This window comes from Microcebus murinus, chromosome 7 (assembly GCF_040939455.1).
Source record: "Microcebus murinus isolate Inina chromosome 7, M.murinus_Inina_mat1.0, whole genome shotgun sequence".
Lineage (NCBI taxonomy): Eukaryota > Metazoa > Chordata > Mammalia > Primates > Cheirogaleidae > Microcebus > Microcebus murinus.
Genome location: NC_134110.1, coordinates 92,044,700 through 92,058,640, shown reverse-complemented (window position 1 = coordinate 92,058,640; position 13,941 = coordinate 92,044,700). Strand labels below are relative to the sequence as shown.

Here is a 13,941-nt window from a genome sequence, read left to right as displayed (position 1 = left end):
CTGACGACTTAAGGGAATATTGCCGAAGAAAATACTGAGATAACCAAGATGTTAATGATATTAGATCCCATGATCTCCCAGAAAGTACTCCTAAATTTCTCCCCAGCAGTAGCCTTGGGTGGCGAGTGCAGGGAAGAGACGATCTCTCTCTGTTGTCACCCTCGGCCCCGGTTGTGGAGGAAGAACAATGGCCTGGCCTGGGGTTCTTTCTGAAGGAGAAACTGTAGGAAGGCAGAGCTGCTCTTTGTGCCCCAGCCCCTTCAGAGGAGGGAGAGCCGTACACAAGACCCCCCTGAGCACAGGGCGGTGTCTGCGAGATCAGGACCCCTCAGAGACTCGCTGAGAGCTAAAAAGGCGCCGGCCCGGCAGTCCCACACGGCCCACTTAGTGGCCGGAAGAAAACCGAGCAAAACCTAGCGACCTCAGAATTCGACAGGGAAGGAGGGGTGAACTGATACGACACACTCTCGCAGGGCCTGTCAGCCCCGCCACCCCACCATCCCAACATCTGATCACGGGTGATTTTGCTTACATGTGTATTTCAGATTAAGGATGTATTTATTTATTTATTTAATCCTTTAGATCTTCCCATCCCATAAAAAGACTTAATTCCTTTCCAGGGAGAAGGGTTGACAAAAAGGCTCCATTTTAAAGCAATAGGGGATCATATGACTGTGACCTTGACATGTGAAAGGGGGGGGGAGGGGCGGGTAGATTTGGGCCCAAACCCTAGGCCTCGCTATTTCTGGGACATTCTAGGCCCTCCATAAGAACACCACCAAGAAGACGGATTTATTTTCAAAGGTTACCATTAGTAGTTCATTCGCTAAAGTTGGGAATTTGGTATTTTTATATTACGTGAAATACATGATTTAATTATACTCCAAAAACAAATTAAGGACAGGCCTTCTCCACAAATTGGAGGCAGCTAAATGCTCTTTTGTGCCTGCAGCCCTCGGGTTGTTAAAGAGGCTGCTGATGCATGAGAAGTAAGTGACTGATTTAACTCATTGGGATGCAGGAAGCGACCTGCCCTCTTTTGAAAAAAAGCGAGAGAGAGAGAGAGAGAGAGAGAGAGAGAGAGAGAGAGAGACTTGGAGCTAGAGAAGAGAAGAGAGGGAGGGGAGAGAAGAGGAGGGAGAAGAAGTGGGGGGAGAGAGAGACAGAGAGAGAGAGAGAGAGAGAGGGAGAGAGAACGGAGAGGAGGGAGGCAGGGAGGGAGACCAAACCCCCGCTTTACTGCGTTGAAAGCTCCTGAATTTCAAGCAGAAAGTAGAAGGAGCCCCATACGGCAATGAGCGTCTTTCCTTGGGCTGCGTGTGCACAGCGTAGACAATGAAACTCTCCATCCCCCTCCCCCATTCCCGCTAGGCTAGAGATTCTTGTTTTCGTTCCTTCTCCACGGTGGAAGACGTGTTCAATCAAATACATAGAGATGTGTTGATTTTTACACAAACAAACAAACAAACGGGCCGAGATGCGGATTACCCACAGGCGCGCCGGCTGTAAGTACTGTCCTTTCCTGCGATCGCCCCGCTCCGCGACGCCGGGTGGGCTGGGAGTGTTCGCTTTGAGAGTTGGGTCGCTGCTTGTGTTTTTGGCGTTTTTTATTCACAGGGGCTGCCTCGAAGCTTGCACTTTTCGCACGTGAGCGGGAGAAGTGGTTTTTTGCGCGCCGTGGGCGTGCAGAGCAGGGTACCGGGTGACTTGGACGCGGTGACTCGGAGCGGCGGGCGGGGGCCGGCGGGAGGCGCCGGGCGAGGGTTCCCGCGTCGCCGGCATCCTTGAGAGCCGCCGGCTCAGCCCCGGGCTGGAAGGTTGGTTCCTGGCAATGCTTGGAAATCTGGCCACGAGATCCCTGAGCTCCCGGGCTACCAGAGGCGCATGGGAGACAGGATGGAATTGGAAGGAGGATCTGAGGAGAAGGGAGGGGACCCGAGCACCCCGGGCCTAGATGGGAGCCTCGGGCAGCCGCGGACGAGGCCCCTTGCTTGGTTTTCGGGACTTATTCTTGCCAGGGTTAGCTTATCGTCGCGCCTTCGGTGCGTCTTTTATCCACATCGCAAATAAAGGGTCTGCTTGTGACGAGGGCTGAGCGAGGGTAGGAGAGTGCTTGTGTCTTAGAGCGCCCAGAAGGGAGAAATTTTGGTTCTGGGAAGGTGATTTTTGGCCTCCAGAAAATGTGCAAGAATTCCGCGGGCCCAGGCTTTCTTTGTGTGGCGGGCAGCGCCAAGCGCTTTGTGCTTCGCAAGGAGAAAATGGCGAGTCCTATTGTGTTTAGGCCATTTTCTTCCGGTACAAGGATCTCTCCAAGTTCTAAATACTTTTTCCGAAGAAAGTAGCCTTCTGGTGCCCAGAAAAGTGTGAATCGCTGAGGCTCGGCTCGGTGGCCTGGCGTGAGTGCCGACTTCGGTTTAAAACTAGGAGCCTGTTTTCTTGCCGTTGAGGTACTTGCAGCAAAGCACAGACAGGACCGGTTTGTGCGGCTCAGCGCTCTCCAAAGATCCATAGCGACTCTCAGGGTTTCGGAAAATAGGTGTCTGTTTATATGGGTTTGTGTATATGCACATACAAATAACATTTTTTTCCTGATAATCTGAAGGGGAAAATAAAGGAGGAAAGACAATTAAATTTTTGGAAGGAAGGGAGACTATTTCTTTTCCTTTCTCCCCCCCCCTACCCACAACAAGAAACCCCAGGAGAGGTTAAATGTTACTCTTCGGGGTCAGCCTTTTGTTTTGTAAACCGAAGATGAAATGTTATTTTGGATAGAGGAATTATTCAGTATCTTAGCCACTAGAGCATATGCCTTCTTTGATTCCCTAGAAAAGAAGTATAGGGTGTTCAAGAAGGGATTTAGTTTAATGCTCTTAGTGCTTGTGTGTGTGTGTGTGTGTGTGTGTGTGTGTGTGTGTGTGTGTGTGAGGTATCTATCTACATGTCTCTATATAGAGACGTAAATATAGAGAGAGAAAAATGAGAAGGTTGTTTGGCTTTCTAAAAAATAATTTGTCATCTTAGTAAAATTTTCTGTATTTGCTAAGCCATATGTAAAGGTGGGCAAGAATGCCTATACAAGAATGTCTGCATTACTTTTCTGAAGGCAAAAAGAAAAAGAGCATTGCAGGTTGAAAAAATATTATTTCTTATTTACTGCAATTCTTTGGATCTTTAAGTGGGGTGGTAGTTTCATCAACTCAAAAATAACGAAATGCAAACTTTGCCATTCTGCTTCCTGTACTCTCAATTTGATGACAAATAAGGAAAACTGAAAACAACTGGGATGGGGGAGAAAACTTGAAGCTTATAGAGTTCCTCCTCCACCTTTGACATCATCTTAAAATGTTAGGGAGTCAAATTTGTGCAGAAGCATTGTGACTTCCATTTTTCAAAAGGCTCTACTAGCTTCTCCCTTCATGTGGATCAAGACCATGGACAGCGAACTAATATAAATTACTGAGCGAAAAGGACTCTAGTAACATTTTGTGAGACAAGAATGGAAGTTTACATTCAAAATATGTTGACAGTCAAAAACAATCTTTATGATTTTTAAAAGGAATTAGACTCTTTTAAAATGTGGTTTTTCAAACTCATCCTACCAAGTTTCAAAGAAACAATGATTTATGTGTTCAGTTTTTATTTTATCAAATTTCAAATAATGCATGTTCTTTATTCAATTAAAATAAGATGAAGTCTACCTTTTGTTAGTGGTAAATAACATTTAAATCCTTCCATTTTAGATGTGAACTGTTTCTTTTAAGGCCTTGAAGCAGAGTGGGGATAGAGAAATTTTACTATTTTAAGCTGGCATTAGCTGAATGACACTAGAGCAAATTAAATTGATTTTTATCAGTGGCTGAATTTCTAAATGCATAGAATTGGAAAAATTAAATGCCACTTTGATAGACAAGGATAATATGAATGGAGATATAATCCAGCTACTCCTTTACCCCTGTTTAGGCATTGTAGTCTATAACTGACAGTGAAATGTTGTGGACAAACATTTATTTTTTTCCAAGAAAGTCACATTTTTTTCATATGTACTGATTAGATTTGGGGCATAGGATTGGTTCAGTGTGGCTCTGAGCTAGAAATCAATTTATTTTGTTTTGTGCATTGTTTGAATTGTCTTTATTCCTTTACAAAACTGAAATTCATTTAAAACCATTTCATCTGTGGGTTACATAACACATTCAAAATTGCTCTTTTAACTTTCTAGTTTCATGTATCTTTTTACTTAATTGGTAACTTGACTTTAATGTGACCTGTAAAGGCCTGGAAAATCATATAAAGCAAATATAATATGCAAGTTAGAGAAATGAAGATCGTTTATAATTAAATTTAAGTTAAGGTATCAATTTAAAGGGATGTCTGAGCTTACAAAGAAATTAATTCTGGATCTTTATTCATGACATTTGGCTATAAAGGAAACTGTAGTTCTTTGAATGTGCAGATTCCTCAAATTAAATGCTAGAAATGTTTAGGACACAAACACACAACACTTTTTCCCCCCTTGGACAATGTCTTCAAAGTACTTGAAAAGAGTATGCAATGACATTTGATGGTGTCCTCATCAGGACCATGGTGAGGTCCCAGTGGGTCACCAAGTGGTGGCCCAGGGCTCTCGTTGGGACGCAGTGTTAGCTTAGGAGAGAGTCATTGTTTAGAAAGTCACATTTGTCCGGGATGGCATTCGTGGTAAGATTAAGCATAAACCTAAACCTTGACCTGGGGGAAGGATGGCTGCAGGGTTGAGAAAAGGCAATGCGGATAAGCTGTGCTTCTGCTGCTTGCGCACGTAATTAAGAGGCGGTCCCTCATCTGGAGCGTGGATTCTGTCCGGCCTAAGGTGCTTATTTTGTCGTTACTTGACCAACCGAATGTGAGTGAACAAATGCCCGAGAGCTTAAAAGCGAGGATCTAGATGCGATGTCGAGAGGGCTGTCGGCTCCTGTCTCCATTTTAGGGAGAGGAAACCGAGGACGGTGATCTGGGCTTGCTTTGGGTGAGCCTGGGGCGTTGACAGGAGGGCAGTGAGGGAAGGGCTGGAGAGGCTGGAGGCACGACGTCTTAAGGAGCTGTCTTTGGGCCACTGTGTTGGCACCAAGGGGGGTGCAAGCAAGGGCAGGGCTCTCGCCCTTTGCCGTACCCAGGCTCAGCAATTGGGGGCTGCGCGCCTTCTGCGGCTCTTTGGTTTCAAGGACACAGCGAGCTGCTCAGGACTTTGGGAGCCAACATCTGTCTGACTGGTGACGTCAGCAGCCCGTGTAATCCTCTTGTGCTGAAGGCAGATGCCTTATTTGTTTGGCTGGAGCGAGCCATTAATCCCTAATTCTGGATCAGCAAGCGAGGGGGAAAGACCGGACCGCTCCGACCCACCCCCTCCCCACCCCCACCTCCCACCTTAAAGCACCTCAGACCGCGGAAGCCTCTCAGCCTCCTCTCTCCTCCGCGAACGCGCTGAGCTGCGATTGGGAACGCTTTGGTCCTCTGCAGGTTTGAGCAGGGCTAGCAGGTCTTTCTCCTTCGGATTTCTAGGGCTATATGTATATGTCATTCTTTCTCTCATCGATCGTTTCGATTTTCTTGCGGGTCTTGCAGTTTGCAGGGTCCTAAGCGAAGAGGGGTGGAGAATGGAGAGTGAGGGTCTGGCGTGTGGTCTAAGGGAGGGGGCGAGGCTGGGGAAAGGGGGTGCGGGATGCAGGAGTGGCTGGCACTGCACAGAAGGACCATCTGCGGATGTTTTTACTGTTCCAGCTTCCGAATTCGCTTGTCTGGACGCGGCGGTGGCCGCAGCGCACGGCCCTCTCCTCGCGCTCCCGCAGCGGGGACCCGCGCTTGCGGCCACCGTGCCGCCCTGCGGGCCTCGGGCTCCGTGCGCCGCGGGTCCCCTCTGCGCCGGGCTGAAGCCTAGGGACCGAGGTCGCGACCAGCCGCCTGGGGTCCTGTCCTGTGGTCGCCTCGTCTCCCTCCAGTGCTCCCTCCCGCCTCGTGTCCCTTCTCTCCAGCCCCCTCTCCTCCCTCCCGCCTTCCTCTCTAATACTGCGCTTTGATTCTGTTTTTCAGGGGCGCGTTCTGGGGTCTCTGCATTAAGACCGGCTCTCCGCGCTCTCTCCCTTCCTCGGACGCTGGAGCGGGAGCTGGCCTTTCCCTCGGGCGGACCGCGCCGTAGGGGACGCCGTGAAAAGAGCCGCTGCGCCCGCTGCCTCCAGCCCGCTGCGCAGAGGGCTCCGCCCGTAGAGGTCAACTCCCCTCATCCCTTCCTCTCTCTTCTCGCCCTCCCTCAGCCCGGCCAGGCGCCGCCAGCCTCCCGACTCTTGCCGCAGTCTGAGGAGTGCGCGTCCGCTGCGCTACCCTGAACTGAACCCCGAACCCGGCCCAGACCCGAGGTCGGCGCTCCCAGGCAGAGGGGAAGCCCTAGCCAGCAGCCTTTTCTCTCTGCAGCAAACCCGTAGCCAGACCAGATGGGCCGCCCAGCTCTCTTGGGACTAGGCAGGTGCGGTTGAGTTAATTTTTCCGCATTACAAAGAAAGATGACCCAGGCCGCCCTTGGACTCTCATCTTTGCCCCAAATCTCGCAACTAAAACCGCGGTAACGTAATCAGAGGACACAGAGAACGGGCATATCTGTGTGTGTATCTTACTTGCACACGCGCGTGCTGATTTTCCCTTTTGTAAGCTAGATTTCATCCCCGACAGCAAGAAATGATTGGCAAAGGTTTCTGCATCGGAACATGCAATGGCGAGGTCCTTAAAAACCTGCCATTCCTTACAAGTGCCTTAGTAGGGATTCAGGGCAAACCAGCTGGGTTAATTGCCTCCAGTAAAATAACACGATTACAAAATTAGATCTGTACCAGAGGGGTAATTAACTTGATCCACGCCGTCATTTGAAAACTAGATTTATAGGTGTATGTATGTGTTTAGGTGTGTAGTAAATGGCGTGCAGATATATGCATATGCATACGCAGACGCGTGCATCCTCTACTCTTGCACGGAACAGCCTAATTAACAGGGATTCTGGCAGATGTGGCAGGAGGCGAGCTGAGACAGGAGCTGGGCTTATGAGTTATGACTCTGGGGGTAAGGACTCAGAGCTGGAGGCGGGTGGTGAGCAGGGAAAGAAGTGTGGTAGTTACAGTGGGTCTGTTATTTTCAGGATCAAGATCAGAGACTCTGCCCTCCGTGTTCACAGCGGACCTTGATTTAATGTCATACAATTAAGGCACGCGGTGAATGCCAAGAGCGGAGCCTACGGCTGCACTTGAAGGACACCAGAGCATCTCAGGGTCAGGCAGGGGGAAAGGCAATTGCAGGGGATTTGAGGGGGTGGTAGAATGAACCCAGCCCTTGCCCCATAAAGCCACCAGAATTGATTCCAGAATCAGCCAACTGTTCGAAAGTGAAAGGCTCATACTTTTCAGCTGGAGCCTCAGAAATCTGCAAGTGAATCTCCAAAGGGGATTTTAGGGTAGCTACATGGACAGCTGTCAGGAAAGCAGTAGTTCCCGTATGTATAAATATTCTAGAGAGTTGAAGCATTTGGAAAGCACTGGTTCTTCCAAGCACCGGTAGTGCGATTGTCTGCAGTCCTGGGCCAAGCTGGGAGAACGCAGCAGAAGAGAGAGAGGAGTATAACATTAAATGGCTCCTTGACCATATTGCACAGGAAACCTCAAACGGTTCAACTATTGCGGGAAGATCGGAACAACACCCAATCCCCTCATTCCCCCTTGACTTTTCCTCTTCCCAGTCTTGAGTCGTCCTTGACTGGTTTTAAAATGCAAAGATAAGTTTCTTGTTTTGGCACTGTCGCAGTGGCCAAATCGGTCAAAGAACTAGGATAAGAGAAAAGGACCAGGTCAGAAACTTTAGAAGGACCCGGTAAATTAATTTATTTGGAAGCCAGTGAGATGGACTATATGTTAAGGTAGTAGTTCCGCACCAGGGCCTTGGAGTCAAAGAAAAACCCAGGCCGAGAAAGCCAGCATTGATAGATGTCTTTGTTCTGCCTTGCCCTGCGGGGGCTGGAAACAAAGGAGAGGAGCTAAGAGGATGCACCAAAGTGGCCGCGCCCTCAGCTCCTGGCGCTGTCCGCGGTGCTGACCGTGACCCTCTTCCCTCTCCGTAATTAAACTAGAAAAGCAAGAGGACCATCCCACCCCCACCCAAAATAATAATAGGATATTAGGTTATTTGCAAAATAAAAATTAAAAGGAAGGAAAGGCCACACACGGCGGAGCAACATTTCACAGAAATAGTTCACTCTAGCTGTCGCCACACTTGGCTAGTACTTTTCAGTCTTCACGTAGGTATGCACACGTACAGTCAGTATACTGGAAAGAATTTTCAGTTTGTTTCCGCTGAAACCCGAATCTCAGCAGTGGGAAGGACTTGCAAGAAGGAGATTGAGGAGAATGAAGTCTTTTATTATTATTTTTCTTTCTTTCTTAAATCATCTTCCTTAAAACATAGAAACATAAGGTTCTCAGCTGTGGATCTTAGTGCTGATGTGGTCACCATAGGGACTTGCGACGGACTCACGTGTGAGCCTCAAGGCTTACCAGGAAGGGATGGGACGGGGGACGGGCTAGGTGAGGCAGGGCAAGAGCCCAGGCAGCCTGCCACCCTGGGTCAGGCTCTTAGCAGGACAGCCTTCCTAGGCGGGTCCCAAGAACAGAGCTCTGCAGACGGCTGGAGTGCGGACGAGCCTGCTCCGCACGTCCCCGCCGGCGGGCGGCACTGGCAGGCCCGGAGGCCTGAAACCGCACTGCGGAAAAACAGACCACAGCAGCTTCCTTCTCACAGCTCCCCCGACAGAAAGAGGCAGAGCGCTTTTCTGTATCTTATGCAATGAAGAGATTTGCTTTAGGAGTCAGGGTCGGATGGGTCAGTATTGATATAACATGTCAACACATCTTTAAATTTCTCAGCATATTTCATCGCCCTCAGCTAGATATTGAGAGCATTAAATACAAACAATAAAAATTTAAACTCCCTAACTAATGAATCAAAATGGGAAGGGAAAGAGAGAAAGGGAAAACCAACCCATTCGAACCCAGCGCTAGGCTGTCAAAAGAAATTGCTGTGCATTTGTTTGCATTTGTTTATAAATTCGCAAACATAAACGCTGTTAAAAGTTAATAACAGGTAAAATAGTTCAGATTGGACAGTAGAGGCAGCAGCACCGATTTTGATGCATAGCTTGGCAATGACCTAAAAGAGATGTTTTCAATGATTCCTTCTTTTGCACCTGATGGACATGTGTCAAATGATTCATGAAATAAAGCGGCCAGTCGCAATATCCTCCGCGTGCTATCTCCTTGCCCCCTTGCTCAGGGCGGATTTTTTTTTTTTAATGTCCTCGGATTTTATACCTTACAAGTTAGCTGTTTCACATCCACTGGTTACTTTGGTTGATACCTAATGTTATACAATTTGACAATGAGTAGGTAAAGCACACTGGAAAATAGAGGCTACTCAAATGACAAAAGGAAAGAGTTGGGAATATTCCTCTTGTGCCAATTAAAAGCAGCCACTGGAAATTGAAATGAGTTTAAAGCATTACACGTTATCATGGAAGCCATGATTTCCTCCCAGTATTCATCCAATCGCGCTGATCTCCTGCGTCCACACCGACGTGTATAATTCACAAAGCAACAAGAGTTGAAGGCTGCAAAATAGCCCTACCGGAGTTCTGCTGTCATTCATATTAACTAACAGGAACACACCTAATCCCCCTCATCCTAATCCTACCTGTTTAGGACATTCTAAACCCGTCCGTCCTTCGGAAAGCTTAATCAGTTTAAAAATTACTTTCCAAATAGATATGAAATACGTGATACGAAAGAGAGAGGATAAAATACTACTTAAATAAGAGAACACACAATTTAGTAATTTGGTTGCAGAGATTAAATCCAGAGTGGTTATGGAACCGTAGTGTTTCTAGATTTTAGAGACTATTTATTTTATATTTCTTTTGAAGATAATCATCCAGTTTAATGTCTATTACAAATTTTCCCCCCATCAAATTGTATGCGCAGCGGTTTTTGCAATGAAACAACCCAGGCATGGCCATTGGAGAACTTCGGCATGGCCTGCCGTGGTAGTCCTTTGACAATCACAACTTTCCTCTAGTGGTCTGAAATTAAAGCTTCTCAGAATAATTTAGGGACAGCTTGACCCCTTGAGATTCTCAACGACAACCCTCCAGGGAAATAGCGTTTCCTTCCTGGGAACAAGATGCTAGCGCAGTGCATCGGGAGGTATCGGGTGTCAACAATGCCAGAGCGCCCTCTGCTGTCCCAAAGAGGCAGGACACCAGTTACAGAAGCCAGATGGCAGAGTCGCACGCAGTAAGCAGAGGAAAGAAACGTTAAGCTCTTAGAAACATTTAATCTGTGAAATTTAAAAGCTCTCATCATATTCTACTTTTGAAAAGGTCACCTGATTTTGATTTCGGGAACACCTTGGGCTGCTTTTTTCTATTCTTCAAAGTAATGAAAAGTCAGTATTTTGAAGTTTTCAATCTGTCATTTCTGCAGTTATATTTCTCCACCCTTTCTCAAATTTTATATGAAAATATGAAATTGAAAATTGGAGTGAAAATTTGTGTAAAACAAGCGAGTGGAGAAGGCTTCTTAGTCTCTCCAGATAACTAAGACCTAATAAAAGAAATAAAATTTTAATTAAAATAGAGACAACAAACACACGTCGTTTTAAAAAGGTAATTAAAAAAGAAATTAAGGCCCGATGTAAAAAACTGTTTTGTTGTCTTGTTGTGACAATTGACCTATATTTTGCTCAGATCTTAAGTTTTGAAATGACAAAATGAATTATGTTTCAGGAAGAAATTGAAAAATTTGCTTCAGACTAATATGTATATTCCTTTTGCCCTCAAAAACTTTGTAATAAATTTATACACATACTCAGCTTGCAAAGTCTTCTTTATAAAAGAATCCACTCTGAGTAGAAGTAATCAGATATGGTAACAGCATGCAAAAACCCATAGGAAGTGTTATTTGCACTAAAAGTAAGTTTTTCAGTATAAAACGATCTATTTTCAAATGAAGAGGAGATTTTTCAAAAAATTAAAACCCTTTTTAATTATTATAGGGTTTATATTGATTAAAATGAATGTATAACTGTATTAATTCAACATTGCAAATTTCAAAATTGCAGCCTATTTCAAAACACACACATCTTTTCCATGAAGACTATTGTTTAATATATCAGTGCTAATGTAATAAAATGCTTCTATTAATATTGTGGTTGTTAAATAAATTTTGTAAAAATAAAGTTCTGTTTATATTATGGTGTCAGAATGAAATAGCTGCCTAAAATCATTTATTTTAATACTAGCCTTTATATGAAAATTCTTATAAGACTATTAAGTATAATAGGATTGATAATAGTAAGCTAAAATTTTAAAAATTATATGATTTTACAACTTGGTAGAATAGAAAAAAGGCTTGATTAAATATTAAACTAAGTTAAATATTTGATCAAGTATGTGAAATTCTGTATAACTATAGGTACATTTGTCTTCTGAAAGCTACTTCTCCAAAGAATGCATTTACAAATTTATGGCATAATAAGTGAAAAAAAATTACTAGAAATTTTGCATTTATATTGTAAGCATTTTTTTCAAAGATTAAAATACTATTTTTTGTTTTACTGAATCTAAATTTCTTCCTAAATAAATTTATTTTTATCCAGGAGAGAATAAATGCAGTGAAATAATTTTGTTATAATCTTAATAGTTATTAAAATAAATTTGAAGATGACTTCTAAGTAAATAAAATGCATAATACATATCTAAACTTTTTTTTTCTATTTTCAAAACCATCCACTCTATTCCTAAAAAAACTGAAGAGAACCAACTAAAAAAGCTTCTCACATGTCTAACAGTTGCTGCTCAAGGTGAAAAGTATGCTCCAATATTTGTTATTCAAATTTGCATGTAAGGCTGTAAGGGTTTTTAACCTCTATTTTATATTTGTACAAGATAACATATTAGAACTGAAACACTCCTCATAATTCCTTCTGGCTATTTAGAACCTGTGGAAACATTCACTTCCATAGGAGTAATATTCATCTAAACAGTATATTTATGGGAAGCACAAATATTATACAAGCAACTAATTACTGCTGTTTTTATTTAAGGATTAATCACAATAATAGGTGTGCATGCTGTTAGATTAAATTAATATAGAATTTAATATTTGTGGACTACACACACACAAAAAGCCTTAATCTTGAACTTCAGATTAGAAAGAACAGGCTGTAGCACACTCAGTATCTTTTTACCCAGTATTCAGACTCAGCTATTATTGCAATTTCTATCAGCTGCTATTAAGTAACTAGTATAATACAGAAATTTGGCTGAGTAAAAATTGAAAATATGATACTTTAAGAAGGAATAACATTGGGAAATCAAGAAATTGGAATTGATTACCCTAAAGATAGAAGGTCGGTAGTTGCAAACTGCAGGGAAAATATTTACATTGAAGAACAAATAAAAAAGTCCAGATGTTGGAAGCAGAAGATAATATCAAGGCAAAATAGCGTAAAATGGAAAGAAATTACATCTTTGAGATATAGAAAGAACTAAGAAGAGACTTGACTTCAATTTTGTTTTTAATATTACGGGAGAAAGTATTTATTCAGAAAAAACTTAAATTGGGATGTGTCACAATTTTGATCTTCAGTTAAAGAAAGATAGGGAAAAAGTTGGAAATCAAATTACTAAAATATTGATGCATTAGTCAACTCCTATCCTATAGATTTGAAAGGCAGAATTGTATTTTTAATTTCCTTGTTGTTGGTCAAGCTCTTTATATTTATAGAAAAGAAATTATTTTAAATGTAACCTTATACATGACACAGTTGCTCCCCCTTATTCTTGGTTTTGCTTTCCATAGTTTCATTTACCCACTGTCAACTGTGGGCCAAAAATGTTAAATGGAAAATTCCAGAAATAAACCATTCATAAGTTTTAAATTTTGTGCTCTTCTGAGCAGCATGATGAAATCTTGCAGCATCCTGCTCTGTCCTACTGGAATGTGAATCATCCCTTACTCCAGCGTCTCTATACTACCTGGCCATTGGTCACTTAGTAGCTGTCTTGATTTTCAGTAGGACTGTCCCAGTATCACCATACATATGAGTGATGTACAAATCACATGTATTTTACTTCAGAATGGCTCCAAAGCACAACAATAGTGAGGCTGGCAATTCGGATATGCCAAGGAGGAGACGTAAAATGCATCCTCCAAGTGAAAGGGTGAACGTTTTCAACTTAATAGGAAAGGAATAAAAGTCATATACGGAGGTTGCTAAGATCTGCTATACAAATAAATCCTATTTATGAAGTTGTAAAGTAGGAAAACAGAATTCATGCTAGTTTTGTTGTTGAACCCCAAACTGCAAAAGTTACAGTACCGGTGTGTTAGTTAAGTTGGTTAGTTAAAATGGAAAAGACATTAAATTTCTGGGTAGAAGACATGAACTGTAACATGTTCCAGTTGATGGTAATCGGGTACAATACTATCTGAAGTTTTAGGCATCCCCTAGGGGTCTTGGAACACATCCTCTGCAGATGAGGGGGGACCACAGTATAAATAACAGAATTCACATAACAGCATATGTTGGGTAAAATATTTTCCTCCTGACAATTTATTTAAATGAAAAACAGGGACACGTGAAAAAGAAACTTGGTTTAGCAAATTATTTCTTAACTGATTTCAATGGTCTATGTAGTAGTTACAACATATTTAGACAGAAACAATACTTAATTTGAATTCAATCACAATGCTTCTCAGGAGCTCACAATACTCAGTGTTAGTGTGAGGAGTGGCAGTCTCAGGTTAAAGTGGTAAGTACTAAGAACCGAAGGCAAGGTCAATCCAAAGCTTATAAAGTTTGGGCTGCTATGAGACA

The 13,941-nt window shown here is 43.4% G+C and overlaps 1 protein-coding gene across 1 annotated transcript; it reads left to right on the top strand.

The window, feature by feature from the left end:
* Positions 1 to 1,178: 1,178 nt before the first annotated feature.
* LOC105870640 (uncharacterized) lies at positions 1,179 to 9,304 on the top strand. Its single transcript, XM_012763356.3, has 2 exons — positions 1,179 to 1,505; positions 6,067 to 9,304. The coding sequence occupies exons 1-2, from the start codon at positions 1,478 to 1,480 to the stop codon at positions 6,357 to 6,359; spliced, it is 321 nt and encodes a 106-aa protein (XP_012618810.2). The 5' UTR covers positions 1,179 to 1,477; the 3' UTR covers positions 6,360 to 9,304.
* The last annotated feature ends 4,637 nt before the right edge of the window (positions 9,305 to 13,941 follow it).